This window comes from Ambystoma mexicanum, chromosome 13 (genome assembly GCF_040938575.1).
Source record: "Ambystoma mexicanum isolate Mex_15411 chromosome 13, UKY_AmexF1_1, whole genome shotgun sequence".
NCBI lineage: Eukaryota > Metazoa > Chordata > Amphibia > Caudata > Ambystomatidae > Ambystoma > Ambystoma mexicanum.
The window spans coordinates 659,681,847-659,704,713 of NC_090938.1; the positions used below are offsets into that span (position 1 = coordinate 659,681,847).

A 22,867-nucleotide genomic window follows, 5' to 3' on the forward strand; every position below is an offset into this window, starting at 1 on the left:
GGGAGGCATCCGTGGTCACTGTCTTCTGGTGGACCGGGGTCTGGAAGTCCATGCCCGCCGTCAGATGCGCGCGGGTGCCCCACCACCGGATCGCTCGTCGGAAGCTCTCGTCGAGTGTGATCCTGTCCTCGAAGCTGCCCGTCTGGATCCAGCGAGCGTCCAGGAACTCCTTTAACGGGCGCATCCGAAGCCTGCACAGGCGGATGAGATAAATACAAGAAGACATCATTCCGAGGGGGGACTTGATGGACCTCACCCTGGCCGCGTCCGCAACCAGCATCCGCTGCACCTTGCCCAAGATGGCCCTCGTCCTTTCCTCCGACGGAGAGGCTAGAAGCGCCACTGTGTCGAGCTTCGCTCCCAGAAACAGTGCGTCTTGCGCAGGCACCAGGTGGGACTTGGCGTAGTTTATGGAGAATCCCAGGTTCGTGAGCAGTTGGACGGTCCTCGCTGTGTCCTCCGCGGCAAGCTCCTTTGTCTTTGCTCAGTTGAGCCAGTCGTCCAGGTAGGGGTAGACGTGGATCCCCTCCAGGCGCAGCCGCGCCGCCACCGGTGCGAGGCACTTGGTGAACACCCTGGGTGCCGACCTCAATCCGAAGGGTAGGGCTCTGAACTGTTAGTGACGCCCTTGGACCACGAACCTGAGAAACTTTCGGTGTCCCTTTAGGATGGGGATATGGAAGTAGGCATCCTCCAAATCCAACGACGACAGGAAATCGCCCTCCTCCAGCTGACCCAGGACGTGCTGGAGGGTGACCATCCGGAAATTCTGTGCCTTGATGAATTTGTTCAGTCGTCGTAGGTCCTGTCTTCTTCTTCACGAGGAAGTATCTTGAGTAAACTCCGGAGCCCCGAAGCCTCTTTGGGACGAGCTCGATGGCGCCTTTCTTGAGCATCGCCTTTACCTCCAAGAGAAGTTGAGGGACGTGATGTTCCTTCCTGGCCACGGGGGGGACGCACGGGCACTTCTTTAGAAACTCGAGCGCGTGACCCTGGCCAAGGGCGTCCAGCACCCAACGGTCGGTGGAGATGGACTCCCACACGTTGACGAAGTTCGCCAGCCGGCCTCCCACCGGGATGCTTCAGTGGGGGCCCGACCTCACGGCCGGTTCAGTCCTGCTTCGACAAGGCTTTGCCGCCTTGTCCTCCCTGGCGACAACGGCGGGGTCCGCCCGACTTGCCTCGTCCCCTGTAAGCTTCCTGTGACAAGGAATGGGCTGCTTGACGGTAGGTGGAATATCCGCCGTCGGAACCTTTGGAGGCACCCTGCTTGCCTCCGGCGCTCCGAAAGGGCAGCCGTCGTTGCTGGAGAACACCAAGAGCCCGGGCCGTCTCCGTGTCAGTCTTGATGGCTTGTAGGGAATCGTCCACTGTTTTCCCAAACAGGTTGCTCCCGTCGAATGGCATGTCCAAAACTCTGGTCTGCACGTCCTGTCGGAAGTCCGTTGCCATCCACGCCGTCTAAGGCACACGCCGTTGCCCAACTGGCGAAAACCAGTGTCAGCGATGTCCGTCGCTATCGTAATGGCGTGGTCCGACGCACTTCTCCTTCCTGCAAGATCTCTAGGGCCTCCACCCTCTTGTCATCCGGTAGTAAGTCCAGCAGGGGGGGGCGATCTTGTACCAAAACTCCCTAAGGTAGCGGGCTAAGGCGTATGCAGCCTTAATCGTCGTTGCTGCCGATGAGATGACTCTGTGTCCCATCGTGTCCAATTTCTTTCCTTCGCCGTCCGGTGGGGAGGTGGACGTAGAGGCCGAAGCCCCCCCCCCCGTTTTCTTCCTGGCCGCCACGGAGACACCCGAGTCCGGGGACGGCTGTGCCCGAAGGCACAAGGGGGCCGCGTCCGGGACCCGGTACTTCTTCTCGTACCGATCCCTTCTAGCAGGCGTTGTGGATGGGTTCTTGGGAGGGTGAGACCCTCATCCCAGATATCGTCCAGTAGAGGTACAGCGAGGACCGTCTTCCTCTTGGTCTCGCGCCATTGATAAAGGAAACCTTCCTTCTTCTCTTCCGGGCAGAGCTGGAAAGCTTGGATGCCCTGGCGATCATGGCATGAAACGATCCAATCTCGTCGGGCGGGGAGGCCCGGGGAGGAGGTGACGACGGAAGATCCTCGTTATAAACCTCGTCGTCTGTACCCGTCGCGGCCGTGTCCGTCCCCGTATCATCCCCACGGGTCGTGAACGGGGAGGAGGGCTGAGCCGGGCGTGATGGTTGAAAAGGAGGTGGAGGATGAATCCTTCTCTTAGGAGGGGGGCTCCCAGAAGGGCCTGGCTCTGAGTCCCCCGTCGGTGGTAACGGCAATCTCGTCCTTATCTCCGAGCATAAGGACTGTATAGCCAACAAAATGGCCGCCGAGTTGTCTTGCGGCACTGGTTGAGGGGATTCCGACGGGCGGTCAGGAGCCTCGTCGGCACCCTCGACGTTCTCGTCGTCTCCTACGTCGGGATCCCTCCCGACGGGCTGGTGGTCTTCCACGCCAATGCCGTGGCTTAAGACTTCAGCTCCTCTTCAGAGGTTGAGGCCGAATCCACGACGACCTCCTGCCCCCCCTTTTTCTTCTCCGTCGGAGGTTTCACAGGGGTCCTGTCGATGGGCTTGAAAGAGGACTCCCTCCGCGGTGGCAGGGAGACTCTGAGCCCCGAAGTCGCCTCCACTGGTGTAGCCTCCACAGGACCTCACCCTGGCCAATGGCATCAGGCAAAGACTGAAACAGATCCTCAATCTGACTTTCCTCGGAAATAACAGTCCAGAACATTAGGACTCCCATATGGAAGACCAAAAGGATCAATCTCCTCCTCTGACTTTTCTTCATCCTCAGATATTTTGGAGGGACTGAAAAAACTTCTTCCTGGGGAGAGGAGTACACCTGTTATCCGGAACAGGCTTAACAGACTTAAAAGAAGCCTTCCTTAGAGGCTCCACAGCTACATGGGCTTCCACCTGTAAAACCTGTCCAAGAGGCACTGATGGCGTCGACAACTCAGACGGCATCTGTGTCGACAAAGGCCCCGGCGGCTTTGAGGGCCTGACCGGGGGTAAAGACCCGACAGACGCACTCGACCGACCCGGCGCCGATGGCGTCGACACCTTCTTCGATGACTTCACAGGCTTCGACAGTTTCGCTGGAGATGAAGACTGCGACCTGGAACTGGACCCCTCTCTGCAGATCCTCCGATGCCTTGTCCGAATAGGACCTCGACGGCTCCCGATGCTATGGTATTCTGGTATCGCGCCAGCTACCCAGACCAAGGGCGCACGAGTATCCGGTCGAGACCGTTCCTTGCCGGCTTCAACCGAAGGCACGGACGGAACTGTGCCCTGAGATTGGAAAATCTGCAACATTTGCTCCCGAAAAGACTACTATTCCTTGGGTGTAGAAGAATTAGTGAGGCAGGCCACCTTTTTCGGATAGTCGTCATCCGAAGAGGACGGGTAAGGCGAACAGTGAGGCGGCTTCCTGGACCGCCTCAACTAAGAGGAAGAGTGGCGCAAACCACTCCGGGATTGAGATCTCTTGGACTTCTTCCGACAAGGAGAGTCTGCTTTCAACTAGTCGGCAGACATGCCAATAGACTTAGATTTACGGGGCTTGGAAACATGGCCTACCTTCAATTTCCCCTTACGCTCCCGCAAGGCCTTGGCAGTCAATGACTGGCACCTCGAGCAGTCGTCCGTAGCGTGGTCCTCACCTAGGCACCACAAGAAAATACAATGTGGGTTTGTAATGGACAACTTGTACCCACAGTCCCAACCCTTCTTGAAGCCAGACCGCGAGGTTGTCTGGGTAGAAGAAGACATAATACTGAATGCAATAGGAAACATGGGGTGCGGCAAGTTCTCGAAGCAAAAACGATTGGGGAAAAAACAGAACTGAGGCTCCGGGTGCCGTGCGTGCTACTTATAACATCCAATGAAGTCACCCTCAACGGAGGCCTTCGAGGGACATCGACCCGACTCCATCGACGCAAGGGCACGCTTTGCTGAAAGAATTTCCTAAGCAGCACAGTTGTGGACATTGCATGTCATAGATGAGGAATACGTTGGAGGACACCATCCATTCAAATGTAGGATTACTTTTTACCAATTTCCGGGTCCTTGACCCTTTCAATCTCTAACTTGGGTGTGGGTGTCAAACTCACAATATAGCTTGGTTCACTCTCCTGCCAAGCTAATATCCTCTTCATGGCTCATGTGGGTGCAAGTTCCAGACTCACAATATAGCTTGGTTAATTCTTCTGCCAAGCTAGTGTCCATCTGGACTGTCTTTCGCCTGGGTCCTAGACCCTTTTATTCTTCCTTGTGTTATGTGCTTGCCTTTCACATGGGTGCTGGTCCCAGACTCGCAGTTTGTTGTCACATCTGTTTGGTTACCTCTCCTGCCAAACACATGATTCTGCTTTGTAAGTGTTTCACAGGGTCCCAGACTTGCAATGTCCCTACAGGGTTGCACACCCTCCTTTTAAATTGTTTGTTTTCACCCCCTTGCTTCCCCGGACCTCCAACGCCTCATGTAAAACCCACATACCCATTTTCTGCTTATCAGTAGGTACCAGCGTTTCTTCAGCCACTGCATTACTCCTCGAGGCTTTGGCAGCTTTTGGGTGAATGGCAGGGTCTGCAGCGGTTCTTTCTGCAGGCGTCTGTCCGGCGGCATGTCCTTCCTCACCAGCGGCTTACCAGAGCCTGGGAGGCCCAAAAGGTAGGTCCTGGCATCAAGTCTAGTCCTTCCAACTTGGACCACATTCAAGCTCTCATTTCCCTCGGTTTGCGATTCCCCTGGTGGCTTTTCTCTGCCCGTCCGGTGCACCTGCTCCCGCAGTTCCTCCGTCTTGGATCGTTCTCTCCGAATCACCCATCAGAATTCCTTTTGTACTGCCACACTGGCTTGCTGTATTAGTTTGGGCAAATAACATCACATTAGGAGCTAGACTGCTCATTCTGCTTCTCAGGAGTGATCCTCTGACTCTCAATGATCTTCTTCACAATACTAACTATAAATTCAAATGTAGGATACTTAGTACTCTTGTATTTTAGGTTTGTCAAATGTATTAAAGTGACTGACCTGGCAAGAGCACAGTTGCTCTAGCTAGAGAGGGGGAGGATGATTTGGTCTTTGAGATGGGGTTGAATATATTAAGGCAGAGGAATACCGTATTCCCCGAGAATAATGGTCTCCAATCCGATAGGGAGCTTCCCTCCATGTGATCCTCCCTCGGTGCACCACCACCACTGGACTATTTTACTGTGGAAGCACCGCCCTGGACCCATGGGAAAGATCTCCGTACCTAGGGAAAAAGGGGGGGGGAACATCCTCAGATTCGTCACCACTCCCTCTCACTAATTTGTAATAAACACATCTGAACAAGGCCAGTACTGAGGAATCGAAGCCAGACAACAGGGATTATTCAAAGCATGTGAATCTATCAGAAGATTAAATGCTTAAGAAGGAACAAAGCCAATCTTTGCAAGGAAGAGACTGGAGCACAATTAACCCTTCAACCAGCCATTCACTGATGCCTCCGACAGTTCGCATTATGTTTTTTATTTATTATTATGGTATTCATTGAGCATGGACCTAGCTTAGAGAAGCAACAGAGCGCTTTACAGAGGTTTACACCAATACAGATGCATAACGGAGCGCTTTTGAGTGGTAACAACAGAACAGATATACAGTGGGGGACAGAGGAGGGGTACAGCTGTACCGGGTGGCGGGAAGGAGAGGGGCAGGCATCGTCTAGCGAGTCAGGTGGTGCGACGTGATGGCCTAGGTGTTGAGGAGGAGCGACTCCTTGAAGAGGTGGGTTTTGAGTTCTTTTCTGAATTTTAGGAGCGTGGGGGTGAGTCTGATGCCGACGTGAGGAGGTTCCATAGTCTTGGGACCTAGGCAGAGAAGGCTTGTTTTCTGGTCCTTTCCTTTTTGCAGCGGTGGATTTCAAATCTGCACGTGTCCTGGCTTCTGGTGGTGCGCTGTCCGGCAAGAGGCAGAGTTTCTCTGCAGGGTAGCTGGGTGACTTGAGGGGGGGTGCTGCCTTATACATAATGCAGCAAGACTTGAAGGTGATTTGTGCGTGAGTGAAGGTCGATGAGGGCCGGGATGATGTGGTTGTACCTGCGTAGACCCTTGATGAGGCGTGCAGCTGCGTGTAGGACACTTCTCAGGGGCACAAGGGATGATGACGGGAGTCCTTTGAGGAGTACATTGCCCCCGTGCAGGTGGGATAGGACGAGTGCCAGAGTTTTCTTACCTATGTGTGTCTTGATGGTGTTTGTCGAAGTGGAACCCAAGGGACTTGGCACAGGAGGTGAGCTCAGTTGTGAAGCCATCAGAGTTCATGTTGATAGCCCGGTCTGTACGTCTGGGTGTTGGTGAGGAGTAAGAATTCGGTCTTGAAGTGGTTGAGCTTCAAGTATGCACTAGACATCAATGACTGGATCAGCGAGAGGCAGGTTTTGAGCCTATGATGTCCTTTATGAAGTCAATCTTGAGGTATAGGTGTGTCGTCTGCGTATTGGTGGATGTCGATGTAGTGTGTGGCTAGAATGGCTCCCAGCGGCTCCATGTATAGATTGAAGATCACTGGAGAGAGTATGGAGCCCTGCAGGACTCCACAGGTGACAAGTAGCATTTGCGATCTAGGAGTCCACCTGAACAAACTACTTCTAGTTGGCAAAGTAGGACTTGAACCAGGTTGCTGATCCCCATGCGCTGATGTAGGGTGTCCTTAAGCGCCTGGCGGTATACTGAGTCAAAAGCAGCCAAGAGGTGGAGTAGAACTAGGAGGCAGGGGTAGCAGTTATCAAGGATGTTGAGGGCATCGACCACCATTTCTTTAGCAGAGGGAGGATTTGTCCCGTTTTTAGGGTCGATGGGGAGGTTTCTTGAATTAGGGAGCTGTTGATGATCTCCAGGTAGGGAAGGAGAGCTTCTGTGGGGAGGGCCATGAGATTGGATGCTGGGAGGATCTCATCTGTACACGATGTGGCTTTTAGGGCGGCCAGGGTTTCTACCACGGCCTCTGTCGAGAGTGTCTTGAATGTTGTCGAGGGTGTGGCGATATTGCAAGAAGGTGGGCCTGTGGATGCAGAACTGGTGTCTATGTGCCGGCGAATCATGTTGATTTTGTCGATGAAGGTGGTGTTGATGGCAGTGGATTTTTCGATTGGAGTGTGGTATAGCAGGGTTGGATAGCGGGTTGACACTGCTTGACCGCTTTAAAGAGGGGTCTGCTTTTGGTTTCGGCTTCTGCTATGGTATTCTGATAGGAGGAGGCCTTAGCTGTGTTGAATAGTTGTTGGCGGGTTGCTCAGAGTTCCTTGAGAAGCACCAGATAAGATGCAGTACTGGAGCGGCACCAGGTTTTCTCTTGTTTTCTGAGGACTCTTTTACAGAGGTTGAGTTCTTGCGTGTACCAGGGTGCCGACTTTCGGTTTGCCGGTGAGTTGTTTCATAGGCACGCATTGGTAGGTGGAGGCTGAGAGGGTGGCGTCGAGTGCTTCCAGCAGAGAGTCTAAATTTGGTTGGGGGTGTTCGGTCCATGGAAGGTGTAGGTTGGGGAGGTCGGTGAGGGCTTCTGTCAGGGCTTCCAATGGAAAGTTCTTGAAGGACCTGAAGGTTTGACTGTTAGAAGTGCTTGACTGGGGTGGTGTGCGAGATGTTGAAAGGCACAACTAGGTGGTCAGACCAGTCAAGTGAGAGAGGAGAGCTGTAGTGGAGGGAAGACGGTGCTGTGATGATTAGGTCAAGGATGTTAACTTTCTCGTGTGCTGTGTGAGGCTGAGGGGAGCGTCCTTCATCGGTTTGGTGGCCTTGTTACCTGGGAAGTTGAAGTCACCTAGGAAGATGATGCTGGTATGTGTGAGGGACATGGTGGTGACCAGGTCAGCGAAGTCTTTGATGAAGGCAGAGTTGGGTTTGGGTGGTTTGTAGTTGAGATGGAAGGTGACTGTGTCCGTTGGGGTGAGCGGGAAGCGGCAGGAGAGGACTTTGAAGGAGCCAATGTTATCAACGTCAAGTCTGGTGCAGGGCCAAAGGTTATTGTAGCAGAAAATGTGGGAACTTTGATTCACTGTTGGCATGTTACTAATGCACTAAAATGCAAGTGATAACTGGTTTTGCACCTTAAAATACTATAAATTGTAAAATGTCACCAGTCATATTTGTGCATGTCAGGAGGCCTTTTCATTTATTCACATGATATCCACTTGTTTTTAGAAGGTGCAAAAAGCAGACTGAATCTAAAGCATATTCATCTGCATCAAAATAAGATCTGTGCCCCATCAGTCACACAAAGCCAAGAAAATCACGCATTGGTTTTAAACCATGTGTAAAACATTTCCCAAATTTTATTTTACACACCATGTGGCCACTTTGCTCCAACGAGAAAGCCCACCACAGTTTACAGAAACCAAAAGAGCATAACGATCAATGGACAACTTTAACACGAGAAGCATGAAAGGTCTTACCAGCGTAAGGTCCACTTGCACAGAACTTCTTCTGGGTTAACGTTAATATTCGTTCATCATTATTCTGAAAATAAGAAATAGGAAATTGGAGCCCAAATTCAGACAGTATCTCCATCTCTTAGGAACCTCCCACAAATATCTGCCTTTATGAAGTGGCTACTAGCAACCATCAAACCACTACCAACGCATTTTTTCCAGCAAGGCTTGTACGCCTCATTGTAGCACGTAATACAATAAAATACCTCAACTCCTATTCATCATTCCAAGCATTCAATCTTAATTTGGCATCCATCTACATGGCAACACCCAACAATAAATGCATAACCGATTCTGTCATGTATTCCGTTTCGCAAATACCTGGCTAGAAAGGAATGCTGGACATCAAGGGGAGAAGCCTCCCTTTACCTGTGGCTTAGCCCACAGGAAAGCCCTAGCATCCTTATTATGTGACACCGTAGCACAGGGTCATTGCTCAAACCTTGGCAGACACCTCCACCTTTGAGTACAACACCCTTTCTGTGCATGATACAATGGTAGTTGTGATTTATTGGGTTTGTGTTTCGCCTCATGGAACTCAATGTAAGTGAACTTCAACCCTTTCACATAAGCACATTGGTACAACCCTGGCACCTTATTATATATGATACGATATATTTATAATGCGCCTGCACACAAGTGTTTCTAGGTGCCACAAGACAAGGGAGGAGAGACAGGGGGGAGACGAGACAAACAATCTACTAGGCATTGTGACACTGGGATCGTGCAAGTGCGACAACGAGAAGTGCAGGGGGGAAGTGAGAGGAGGAAGTGCGATCAGAGCAGCATGGATCTGAGTAAGTGCATCCAGGGCAACGCAAATATGGGTAATTGCAAGGAGCCAGGGGGGCTGTAGGGGTTACAGTTACAGCCCCTGCATGCGCGGTAGGATAGGAGGTAGTGCAAGAAAGATTGGTCATTTAGGAGTCTGGTACCAAATGAGAGTCTGAGGGTACCAAGCAACCGGTCTGTGCCACAGGCAGGTAAATTGGAAAGGAAGCGAGAGAGAGAAGGCAGAGGAGAACCTGAATGTCTTGATCTGCTTCCGGAACTTCAGGTGGTCTGGCTCAGGTATGAGAGGGGCATGGAGGCTGTTCCAGAGGGAGGCACCTGCAGAGGAGAGAGATATACACCTCACTCTATACTTAGCGAAGCATCTGACCCGAGAGAGTTAGAGGCAGCTGAGCAGAGGGCTCTAGAAGGTGTTTTAGCAGAGAGTTGGATATAGTGAGGGACCCGGCCCCAAAAAGCCTTGTGGACGATGCAGAGGGTTTTGAACTTCATCCTTGCAGCCACTGGGAGCCAGTGGAGTGATTTCAGGGCAGGAGAGATGTGGCCCCTGGGCTTGAGGCCAAGGATAAATTGTGCAGTCCTGTTCTGCATTAGTTACAGGGGGGTGAAGAGTAGAGTTAGGGAGATTGAGAAAGAGGCTGTTGCAGTAGTCTAGCATGGAGAGAACCAGGGCTCTGGAGACAGCGAGCTGATGGGGGAAAGTGAGAAAAGGTACAATACCCCTGAGGAGGTGCAGCTGGAAGAGGGCCTTCTTGGCAAGGTCGGTAATGTGAGGAGAGAAGGAGAGAGTGGAGTCGAAGATGAGACCAAGATTGTTTGCCTCATAGGATGGCGAGGGAGGGCAACCAGAGTGATGGGGGGAAAGCGGGAGCAGGTGTCCCAATGAGAAGGATCTTGGTTTTACTGGCTTTAAAGGAATGGTTCGCCCCAAAAATGTTATTGCCCAAAAAGATGGGCAATAATAAAACAAATATACTCGCACTTTTTTTTTTTTTAAGTTCCTATGTAAAATTTTGAGCAATTCAAGCTCAAAAATTGAAAAATCAACCACATGGGCGCATCCATTTTGTGAAATGGATGCCCGCCTGTGCTGGCTTTTGTGGCACTAATGAAGGAAAAGCCAGCCAGCTGTAGTAAACAAAAGCTACCACTGGGTGGCTTTTCCTTCATTGGTGCCGGGACTCGGAGGACGCGGACCAGAGACTACAGGCAGAAAAGCTGCAGCTGCATATCGGTAAGTGCTATTTATTTTTTTTTTTTAAAAATAAGCACTAGCTGCGGTTTTTTTCTAGCTTTTCCAGGCTGGAGGAGCCCGCAAACCTAAATACAACGTTATTGTGTTTGAAAACGCTGCGGTTTTTCTTTCTAAGTTTCTCAGGCTCCTCCGAGCCTGAGAAACTTGGAAAGAAAAACCGCAGCGTTTTCAAACACAACCGCGTAGTGTTTCTGCCTAAATCTGCTTTCCCATTTCCTTCATTAGTGCCGCAAAAGCCAGCACAGGCGGGCATCCATTTCACAAAATGGATGCACCCATGTGCTTGTTTTTCCAATTTTTGAGCTTGAATTGCTCACAATTGTACATAGGAACTTAAAAAAAAAGTGCCAGTATATTTGTTTTATTATTGCCCATCTTTTTGGGCAATAAAAACTTTTGGGCGAACCATTCCTTTAAGGGAGAGATTGTTGGAGGCGCACCTATCCTGAATCGCAGATAGACAATCAGGGATGAGCGAGGAAGGAGAGGAGGCTGAGGGAAGCCTGAAAGAGCAGAGTGTCATTTGCATAACACTGAAAGTTAGAAGAGAAGGTGGAGATCAAGTGGGCCAAATAGACATTGAGCCAGGGTGAGAGGATAGAATCCTGTGAAGAGGGAGGTGGTGGAGAGAAAGGCCCCAAGTTGGACCCGGGAGGGTCGGTCCAGGAGGAAGGTGGTCAGCCACAACAGGGCCTGATCCGTGATGCCAAGGATCTTGATTGATCAGGGTGGCGGGATTGACCGTTTCAAAAGCAGAGGAAAGGTCAATGAGGATGAGGACAAAGGGAGAGCTAGAATCAAGATTAGAGAGCAAATCTTCACGGGTGTTCAGGAGAGCAGTTTCCATGCCTGAAGCCAGACTGATTGTCATGGAGACTACCAACAGATCCAGTGTGAAGGGTAAGCTGGAAGATGGCCATTTTTTCCAGGATTTTGCACAGGGTAAGGAGTGATAGAAATAGAACAATAGTTTGACGAACAGGTAGGATCAGCAGAAGGCTTTTTAGGAGGGGTTGGACAAGGGAGTGCTTGAGCAGAGAGGTGAAAGATCTGGTAGTGAAACAATTATTACAGAAATCGGCCAAGGATGGTGCAAGGGTGGAGACGTGGTCCCTTAATAATTCTGGAGAAGCAGGGGAGCATAGTTCCAAGTGATTACAATGTAAACAGGAATAACAAACTTTTGGGCCCTGCCCCCCAGCTACCAGTTTCGGTAAGTCCATAATCCCATCCCAAACCCCTCCCAACCAGTTTTATTCCCTTAGCCCACTTCTGTATTTTTCATAATTTTAGGGTTGTTTAAAAAGTTTCTTGTTATTCCTAATTTGTTATTATCACTGTATATTGGGGGGCACCTGTTTGGATGAAACTTTCAGAGATCTGACTTATTGGGAAATATCGTCAGGTGTTGTCGGAGAGGAGGAGAAAGAAAGAGGAGAGGCTGAGGTGGCCATAGGGGACCTGGTAGAGTCAGAGTGTGGGCTAGAGGAGTAGGAAAGTGAGAACACTTTTGACATCCTTTTTTCCCCGTTTGCTATGGGCAAGTAGAGCCCTATATAAACTAAAGTGTGCATGTGTACCAGAACAGCTGACTGTGTGTAATATCATGCGTTTCATAAAGAATGATAGAGCACAACAAAGAAGCAATACTGAATGGCATAAAAATACATCAGAACATCATTTGCACAAATGTAAATTGAGTCAAAAAAGCAATGATTTATGTAAATGAATATATTTTGACTATAAAACATACTATCCCTCAGTTCGCTATTTTAATGAAACACCAATATATCAGACCAATCTCTTTAGAGGGCACAGGTCACATTTCTATTAAAATCATATTCACGAGCAGGGTCTGCAAGAAACCCCCTTCCAAACAAGACCTTAAAGGATTTCTGTTCATGCCCCCACGGGCAAAGCACAATTTCTCCTTACAAAGCTAAAAATTAACTTCAGTCAACAGAACACCGGCCAATGCTAGGTATCCAACCTTAAACTGAACAAAAGCATAGATCATACCCTTTCAATGCAAAATTGAAATGCAATGCTACAATAAAATAATGTCAAACCAATCATGTGTCACAGAATTCTAAAACCTAAATCAAACATGCAATGATAAACAATGATAAATAAAGCAATTTATTTCAGAAATGTAGTAATCAGCGCGAGCACCATTTAAGTCAAGCTATTCCCCAGCAATAGAACTGACTGTTTTCTTTCTAAAGAAAGCAATACATTTCCTGCGGCATAGGCCTGTCAATTCATGACAGGATCTTCTGGCAGCATCCTCTGCTTTGTTCCATCTGATTAACCAGTCTACCTTATAAGGTTTGCACGGCATTAAATACCTTCAATATCGAAAAAACCCTGATCAATATACTCTAATGTCAGTCGATGGACAATCGCTTTGGGTCTAGTGTCCCTAATGCAGGACTATTGTTGCAGAGACGTTGAAACCCTGCCCCTAAAGTGTCATGTGTATCAATTCAATTGCTATGCCACCACCAATATCAAGTTGGGCACCAGCTTTAAGTTGGGTAAACAATTTTCAATGACAAGTGGCATTGTATCTCACAGTTTCTCGGTCCGCAGAAAAATGTTCCTGGCACAGGCTGCCCCAAAGCAATTTAACAAACTTACTCACCCTAGTAACTACCTTACTCCTAGTCAATAATCACCTTTCCTGTATACTTATGGGGCATTCCGTCATGTGAGTCGGGAACGGAGCCCTTTTTTGTAAAAAAGCATCCAATTGAAAAAATGTGTCCTCTTTTTACGCGGGGTACTGCACACGGCCGTAACGTATGCCCTCCTTAGCTCCGCCCCACGCATCGCCCTTCACTCCTTTTCTATCGGCCGGTCTGAGACCATTTAAGCAATAATAGAGGATACTTATTAGAGGGGAGGGCGGGCGTATGGAGGAAAGGGGACTATGGACTAGGAGTAGGGTAGTCACTACGGTGAGTAACTTTGTTATACTCCTAAGTCCCGTCCCCTTTCCTCCATACTTTTGGAAGATTACCAAGCACTCCTTACAGAACAATGAGAACAGCTTGCCCGAACAGAGCATCAGCCCTGGAGCTCAGGTCTAAGAAGTAATGTTTCACAAAAGCTGATGGGGAATCCCACGTAGCTGCTTTGGCAATGGTTTCCCAGGGAACATATTTTTGGAAGGCAATGGCAGCTGCCTTGCCGTGCACCAGATGGGCATGAATTCTCTTCGGAGTTTGAAGGATCTGAACGGAATAAGCCTCCGAAATACAGCAAGCAATCCATCGGGAGATAGTTGCTTTCGAAGCTGGCTTTCCTTTTGGGTCACCGAAGGTCACCAAGTGCTAGGAAGAGCTCCGAAGATTAAATGTTCTGACCAAATAAAACGTAAGAGCTTGCCTTACATCCAAATTATGCTGAACCCTCTCGGCATGTGAGACCAGTTCTGGGAAGAAAACTGGTAAGGAAATAGACTGGTTCAGATGAAAATCGGATACCACCTTTGGAAGGAAGGATTGGTCCGAAGGACAACCTTATCTTTGTGAAAAGTGAGGAATGGATGTTCTACCGACAATGCCTGAAGCTCATTCACACGCCTTGCCGAAGTCACCACAATTAGAAAAGCCATTTTCCATGAACGGAATTTCAAATCCATCGTATCCATGGGCTCAAAGGGTTTATGACAAAGCAGCAAGAACCACATTCAGATCCCACTTAGGATGCGGGTTACACACAGGAGAATACAGATGCAATAGACCCGCAAAGTGCCTTTTAATGACAGGGTTTGTCAAAGAAAAAGAGCAAGCGTCCGTGGACAGGTAAGCAGCAAGAGCCGATAAATAAGTCCTGCAAGACAAAACATGCGTGCCTGAAGCTGCCAGATGAGAAATGAAAGACAGCACTGTGTCCATGTCGGCTTCTCTGGGGTCCAGCATTTTTGCTAAAGACCAGTGACAGAAACTGAGCCATTTGCTCCTATACTGAGACCTGGTTGAAGGTTTTCTAACTGCGTGGATAATACGCATATTATCCGCTGACAAACTGAAGCTTTCTTAAGACTTGAACTTAGGCACCAGGCCGCCAAGCTGAATGATTGTGGGGAGGGGTGCCACATCTGCTGATCGCTCTGGTGAAGCAGGTCAGGAACCAGCAGGAGCCTTATTCGGTGAGCAGACTGACAGATGCTGAAGCTTCGAAAACCAGAATCTGGCTGGCCACCAAAGGCTATGAACAGGAGAGTGCAATTCAACGAGTTCCTGAGCTTGCATAGCGCCCGGTGAATCAGAGGAAGAGGCGGTAAGGCATAGGCCCTTGTATTGTGCCACGGAATGTCGAGAGCGTCCCCCCCAAGGAAGAAGCTCTGAGCCCGTTCCTGGAAGCATAAAGAGGAAGTTTCCTGTTCGATGACGTTGCAAAGAGGTCCACTTCTGGAGTGCCCCAATGGCAAAAAAGGTCAGAGAGGATCTCCGTGTTCGGTTCCCACTCGTAGCTGACCACCGCTCGCCGGCTGAGAGAGTCTGCCGTCACATTCAGCTGGCCCGGAATGTGGACCGCCAACAGCCAAACACTGTGCTCAATGGCCCATTCCTAAATCTGAATGGCTAGATCTACAAAGGGAGGAGACCTGGTACCCCCTCTGCTTGTTGACATAAAACATGGAAACCGCATTGTCCGTGCGGATGCGGACCACCTTGTTCACAATCCCTGGCTTGAAGGCTTTGAGCACCAGGAAAATCACCAGGATCTGCGGATAATTTATGTGAAATTGTCTGTCCTGCGGCGACCACAGGTCGAAAACCTGAAGATGATCCATCGTTGCGACCCACCCAATAAGGGAGGAGTCCGTCATAATGGTCACCTAAGGGGAGGGCTCCTAAAAGGGCACACCCACCGACAGATTGCTGGAAGAAGACCACCATAGGAGATCTGTCATCATGCAGGAAGGAACCAGAACCATCTTGGTGTCCGAGTCTACTGCCTGAAGCCAGGAGCTCCGAAGATCCAACTGCTTAAGTCGCATCTTGAGACGCGCGAGGGGAAGAGCAAGCATGCACGAGGCCATGAGGCCTAGAAGCCTCTGGAACCACCAGGCAGACATGCTCACCTGGCGGACATGCTCTCTGACTGACTGAAAACGTGACACATGATTAACAGATCTGCCATCCTGTCCAACGTCAAGTACACCATGCAGTCGATCGTGTTCCAACGGAAACCCAGGAATATCAGATCCTGAGAGACCATCATGGAGGATTTCCGCCAGTTCACCGACAGCCCAAGACTGAACAGGAGCTGAAGAGACTGAAGATTGCTCAAGGCTTTCACCGGACAAGGACTGCGAAGAAGCCAGTCGTCCAAATATGGATACACATGAATACCCTGTAGCCTTAAAAAAAAGCTGCTATGACTGACATCTTCGTGAATACATGCTGAGCTGAGACCAAAAAGGGAACACCCGAAACTGGTAGTGCTCCACTCCCAGGGAGAATCGCAGATATTTCCGATGTGGGCAGGGCGTAATCATCTTGAATTTCTCTTGGGGAAGAAAAAGGTTGAACTTGGAAAGGTCTAGAATGGTTCTCAGGCCAGCCTGGTTGGGTTTTGGCATTGTAAACAGTCGAGAGTAGAATCCCTCCCCTCGTTCCACTAGGGGACCTGGCTCTACAGACCTGAGACCTAGAAGCTTCTGGACCTCGGCCCTGAGGGAGGGCGTCCCTGACTGCTGAAAGGAAGGATTGAAGGGTGGGGTAGGGGCAAGCAGATGCCCGCCCGAGCGATGGACAAAACCCACCGGTCGTCGGTGATTGTTTGCCACGCCTCCAGATTAGACGAGATTCGTCCTCCCACCAGAGTCTCGTGCAAGCACCAAAAAATATTTTGCAGACTTTTCGGCGGTGAGACTACCTGTCCCTGAAGAGGAGGCTGATGACCGAGAGAAAAACCGGCCACGTTGCAGCCTCCGGCGGGAGTTACCCGGCGGAGGTTCAGTCCTGCGCGACCTGCGATCTTGGAACCCTCTACAGCTTGAAGAGGATCAAGAAAGGGACCCAGATCTCTGAGCTTTGACTGGGGCCTTTGCGAACAGCGACAGAGACTTGGCAGTTTGCATGCTCGCCTTAGTGAGCTTGTCATTCGTTGAAGAATGAAACAACTCTTTGCCATCAAAAGGCAGGTCCAGAACTTTATCTTAGACCTCCTTCGAAAACTTTGTTGCATGAAACCAAGCCTGACTAGGTGTCCACCCCCAGCATGAGGCCACGAGCCGAGGAGTCAACATTATGCGCAGCAGCCTCCAGCATATCCTGTGCCAACACTCCGGCGTCTGACAAGTCACCTTTAAAGTCATCAAACCTGTCGACAGTGATTAACTCCTGGAAGTCAGCCAAATATCTCCACAGTTTCATATTCGCCGCCACCAGAATGAGCTCTGCGTTGGCCTGACGCAATTACAGCACTAATTGGAAAAAATCCACTTGCCCAAGGAATCGAGCAATTTGTCCTACTTGGACAGAACTTGAGCCGCAGAAGTTGCAGAAGCCGGCTTGGATTGCAGGGTGGCGGCCACTACCACCGTCGAGGAGTGGAGCAGGCATGTGAAGCCTGTAACGGGCGTCAATCCCATTTACTTGCAGCCCGGTGTGGGGTTTATCCCAGACCTTGCGGGCCTCGGCCAGGACGTCCAACTGAAGGAGCAGGTCATTGTGCTCCTGTGGAGACAAGGCTAGCGCCCCCAAAAGCACCCCTTCCTGCGGAGCGGGTGCCTCAGGCACTGGTATGTCAAGGAGTGACATGTCCAGTACCCAGTCGTGAAATGCTCGGACAGAGCGGGGCTGGTGCTCACTGTCCTGATCTGCCAAAGGGTCGTCTAGGGCATCCGGATCCCCCGGCTGCGACGCGACCGCCATCAGATTGACATCACACTCTGCTGGAGTCTTGTCCACCAGTGACAAGGGAGGCAGAGGCGAAAGAGCCGGAAGAGGGCCGGGAGGCAGAGGAGGAGCTGCCGTCGGGGCGACAGGCGCCATGACGGGAACTGTCGGGACATGCAATGGAGTTTAAGGGCAGATTTCCCTAAAAAGGCTCTTAAAGTACTCCCTCATGGGATCAGAATTCATTAGACTATGAAATTTCCCCCCCAGCAAAAAAGGCATCCTCTGACGAGACCTTAGGTGCTGGAGTGGGCAGAGGCCTCTCATGAGGAGCATAACCCCACAAACGCAGTGAGGCTGCCAAGAGGGCCTGCCACCAACCAGGTCTACGTAGACCAATGTGGCAGATGTAGGAGGAAGCAAGACCGAATGTGATAGTGGCATCCGAGCACGTCAGTCATAGGACTGGCGAAACGGATTCACACTTTTGCGTGGAAAAGGTTGTCCACCGAAAAGAAGGTTCCCAGCAGCCGCTGTCGTTAGCGTGGGTGTGAGGGAAGAATCCAAAATGGCCACCATAGTCCACATGGGAAGGCCCACCATTTTGTGAACATCTGAGGAGAACTGAATCACATGTGTAGATGTGGCAGTTGACTTCACAGATTGGTCATGGGACTGGACTGAAATCTTAGCCTTGACACAAGGATCCTCGGCAGAGCCGGTGCTATGGGGCCTTGGATGTTTACTGGACATCCTGTTCCTTGAATAAGCCTCCAAAGGAGGAACCTCGGCAATGCCGGTAACAGAGGAGTTACGGTTGACGACCTCTCCCTGTGCCCCCTCAACAGAACCGGTAACTCCGCAAGCGCGGGGAAGTTGAGGAATCCACCTCACAGACAAGACCTTAATAGGCCTCTCAGTTCTGTTGGTACACACCTTAGCCTCGATAAGAGGAACTACAGAAGAGAGTCCGGTCTTAATAGCTCCCTCGGGAGGGGCCTTGAACCATGGTTCGGAACAGAAAGCCTCAGAGGCCTCAGGGCGCACCCCAGTGTCTGTGTGGGAAACTCCTGACCAGGAGACCTCAGAGCGAACTCCGGTACCCGACGCCTCAGCACGACTATACTGGCTATTAGCACCTGACCGGTGGACCTCGGATCGTCATCCGGTATAGGCACGCCCCTCACGGAAACCCTTGGAGAAAACCCTGGAACGCCTATTAGGCCTGCGAGGCACTTCAGGGAGAACCCTGGTAGCAGAGCTTTTGAAGCCCCTCCCAGACCTGGACGACCACAGGAAGGAGACCCCCAGCTGGCGCGCCCTGAAAAGTAAGGAACTTACCGGGCGTCTATTCTTTCCGTCGATGAAGATTTGGAAATGCGACGGAGGAACCTTCTGGAAGATCTCCTCCCACCGACGAAGACGACGTTGAAGTGCCTGGATTGAAAGGGAGTCGCAGAAGAAACGCGAGTCCCAACGGTGATCAGGACCTAGACACTCCAAGCAGAGAGATGGGGATCCGCGCTAGCTAAGCCACGCTCGCAAGAGGAACAAGCAGCAAATCCCAGATGCTCCAGCATAGACAGAGGGCTATGAGAAGGACAGCGGGAAAAGAAAAAATCTTCCCGTGATGCAAGTGCGTCCAGCCCCAACCGCGCAGAGAAAAGGACTGAAGGGCGATGGGCGGGGCGGAGCTAAGGAGGGAGGGGTTAAGGCTGTGTGCAGTACCCCACGTAAAAAGGACACATTTCTTCAATTTGATGCTTTTTTACAAAAAGTGCTCCGGTCCCATCCGACAGGACGGAATGTCCCTTAAGTATGGACGAAAGGGGACGGGACATAGGAGTAATCTCTGTTATATCTGTCTTCAGCTTTTTTGCTTCTGATGGCTAGTGTCCTGGACATATAATATTCTACAGGGGTAACCCCACACTCTGGTGATATTCCCTCCTACTAAGTGAGGATAAGTAATATGTATTTTAACAAAAGGAAGGAACATATAACAAACTACATCAACCAGTATATACCCTCAGACAGCAATTTCTTGTAGCAACCACTTAACAAATATGGGCTGCATTCTGTGTTCTAAATGATCATCAAAGGTAGTGTTACCAAAAAAATATCATTTTTAATATATTAACCTCTTTTCAGCACAAGTAATACACTAATTTGTTTAAAAAACATATACACATCACATAGTCATATACATCTTAAAATCATGCCACCTCACAGTGTCAAAAATTATATGCCAAAAATTTCATTAGCACAACACAACAATGGCAACTCAATTCTTCTCATTTCCCATTGTGTGAACCAGCCCAACTTTTATAAGTTTCTGTCCTTTGTGTTTCAAATAACCGGACATTCATCAGGGGCAGAAGTAATCCTGTGCTCCAGGTAGATTCTTCCTATATATACACACTAGGTTGCTATCTCCTCGGGTGTCCAGGCTGTTCTTTTACTGGATACAGTCAGATCTCAATTGCATTGCCAACCACTGTCTCCCTTTCTGACTTCCTACCGGCCTTCTAGTGCCTATCTTAGGCGGTTCTAAGTACTCCAATGTGCGCTACGGTAGATACCTGTAAGGATAGAGCCTCTTCCTTCTAAAGGGTCTACTCCTCTTGCTCTTATCTAAGCCAGCTATTATCCTGCAACGGGGCAGAGTACTGTGTCTCAAGCCTGGGAAAACGGCGGACGCAACACACTAAACTCACCAAAGTTGGGTACCTCTTCTTGTTTCCAATCCTTTCAGCTCCTTGCTCCCCTACACTGGAACTCTCTACCTCTCTCAATTCGTTCCATTTCCTCTTACTCCTCCTTCTGCGGCTCCTTGAAATCTTTTCTTCTTCACCCCTCGTCCTGACATCCATCCTTACTTTCCCTACTTCCCTCCTACATTCCTCATTCCTTCCCTCCTTCCTACATCTCTTTATTTTCCCCATTCCCTCTCATCCCTCCTTCCCTCCTCCTCAAAGCTCATCCTCTTCCCCCACCCTGACTTCCCTTACTACTTCCCTCTTATTCTTCCTCAGCTCTATTCCTCTTTTTTGACCTTGGTAAATTGTTCTACATACTGTTTTTGACGGTTTGTTTCATGTTTTTGTAATTTAATGCCTCTAGTTTATTCTAATGTATTTTTCTTGTTGTAATGTAAAGTGCTTTGGCGTAAAGCGCTATATAAACTGAACACAATACAAAGCAAGCAGTGCAAGCCACAAGCTTTTTAAGTTACCTGCTCTGCTTCTACATGGATGAGCGGGAATCCCATTTGCTTGGTCCAAGTGTTCATCACATTGGCGATGGGCTTCCCACTAGCATGTTCCAAACAGCTCCATAAGTCCTCTACAGCAAAAAACAAGAAGATAAGTTATAACTATATAATTGATGGTTTGTGTTACCAGGAAAAAGTTGGTTTCTTTGTTAACCTGAAAAGAGAGTCACCCGGCATGCCAAAGTGTTAGGGCCATTTTCCAAGTGTTCGCGGTTGAGGGCTTTAAAAAAGCAACAGGACGTGTAGCCATTATAAAATTCAATTGTTAGGGCTTCAACAGTCTCACTTCCTGCAACACTACACTTTTTGCATTTTTGTTTTAGGGAGTTTACTGCTTTTGGTGGTCCACACGGACAAGTCCTCCTGCCACTACATCTCTTTCACTCCATACCTGTATATGGTCTTGGGTCATACATAAAGATCCCAGGCTCAGGGATGCTTTTTATGCACTCCCTTCATACACACAGGCGGTTTTATCAGCCTATATTCGTTTTAGGGTGGTAGGCTGGTGAAAGCTTATAAGTTTTGGCTTCACTAAGGATCAAAGCCGATTTACTGCATTAGTAGCCACATGTTCCTCTAGAGTAGCCATTGAGGTACCAATGGTTTGTTTTTAAGCCCTACTATATTGTTTTGTTTTAGGGGTTTCCTCAGTTCTGGGAAAGCATAAAAGCAGTTCTAAAATGATTGTTGTGCACATGTGGGATGTCCCAATCTGGCACCCTCTGTCTTGGTTTGAACTGGTCTAGACAAGTTCTTGGGCCTGGACCTTCCTTTGGAGGTGGGCCTGAGTGTTGTGAGGTTTTTGGGACCACCCTAATTGGCTAGCTGCCAAACCTTTGTTTCCAATTCCTTAATGCGACTGGTGGGCTGAAGGTACACATAGGGGAATCACCATGTATGCACTCATTTTTGCCAGACTTTTGGTAGGTGAGCATGTCTACTTACCTGTTGAAAGAAATTGCCCCTGAAAAAGACCTGGATCATCTTCTCTCTCTCATTTTTCCCTCCCCTACTCCTCTCTCGGTCTTCAGCGATTTCAACCTCCCTCTCTCAACCCCATCTCCTTCTTCCCCTCTTCTCTCCTTACTCGACTCCTAACTCCTCTCTCCCCTTCATACCCCCCCACCCACTCCTTTGGCTCCATTCTCGATTTCATCTGTCTCTCACCTTACTCTTCCTCCCCCGTATCGTCCCTTCCCAACTATCTCTCAGATCATGCCTTGCTCTCCTTCTCCTTCACTCCTCCCCCTCCTCATTGTACTCCCCCCTCTCCTTCCTCATCCTCCTCCTCCTCCTCCTCCTCCTCCTCCCCCTCCTTCTCTCGTCACGATCTCCGCAACTTCAACCCTTCCTTGACTCCTGTTCTTCCTCCCTTCCCCCTCTCCCTGATTTCTCATCCCCTCTCGGCCGATTACGCCCTCTCCTCACTGTCCTCCTCTATATCCACCAGTCTTGACTAACTATTCTCTTACTTCTTTCTCCCCCTCTCACAAACCTTCCCAACCCTGGCTCTCCTCTCACCTTCTGTCCATGTGTTGCCTCCTCCATCGCCTCGAACAACGCTGGCTCAAATCCCCTTCTCCGACTAACCAATCCTCTTACTTCTCAAATCACTCTCTCTATGACGCTTGCCTCACATCTGAATCAAAATTCTCTCTTCGCCAAAACATCCTCTCCTCTCCTTCCTTCGCCCCTCCTTCCCACTCTTCCTCCTCCTCTTCCATCTCCGCTCACTTGTCCACCTTCTCTCCCATCACCCCTGCCTGCGTCTCCCATCCAAAACTCACCCTACTGCCGCCCCCTCTGATCCCATCCACACCTCCCTCATCCCCAAAATCTACCCTCTCCTCATCCCCTACCTCACCACCTTCAACATCTGCCTCTCCCCTGCTACCTTTCTTTCAGCTTTCAAACATGCTACCATCATCCGTATCCTGAAGAAACTTTCTGCTAGCCCTCTTCTTGCCTCCAACTTCAGACCAATCGCACTTCTCCCCTTCATCTCAAAGCTCCTTGAGCGCCTAGACTACTCCCAGCTTTCGTCTCCTCTCACTTCCTCCTCCTCACCTCAGTCTGGTTTCCGCCCTAAACACTTCACTGAGACTGCTCTCACTTAAGTACATAATTCTCGCCTCACTATTTGCTATCCTACATTCTCATCTTCCTTGACCTCTCTGCAGCTT

General features: G+C 49.8%; 1 protein-coding gene across 1 annotated transcript in view; it reads right to left on the reverse strand.

Moving 5' to 3' along the window:
- NPEPPS (aminopeptidase puromycin sensitive) overlaps positions 1-22,867 on the reverse strand; it is a 1,690,513-nt gene that overhangs the window by 508,594 nt on the left and 1,159,052 nt on the right. The window contains exons 13-14 of the mRNA XM_069634659.1: positions 20,643-20,752; positions 8,468-8,531 (exon numbers count right to left, since the gene is read on the reverse strand). Of these exons, the coding sequence (XP_069490760.1) occupies positions 8,468-8,531; positions 20,643-20,752 (174 nt within the window). The remainder of the gene's footprint in view (positions 1-8,467; positions 8,532-20,642; positions 20,753-22,867) is intronic.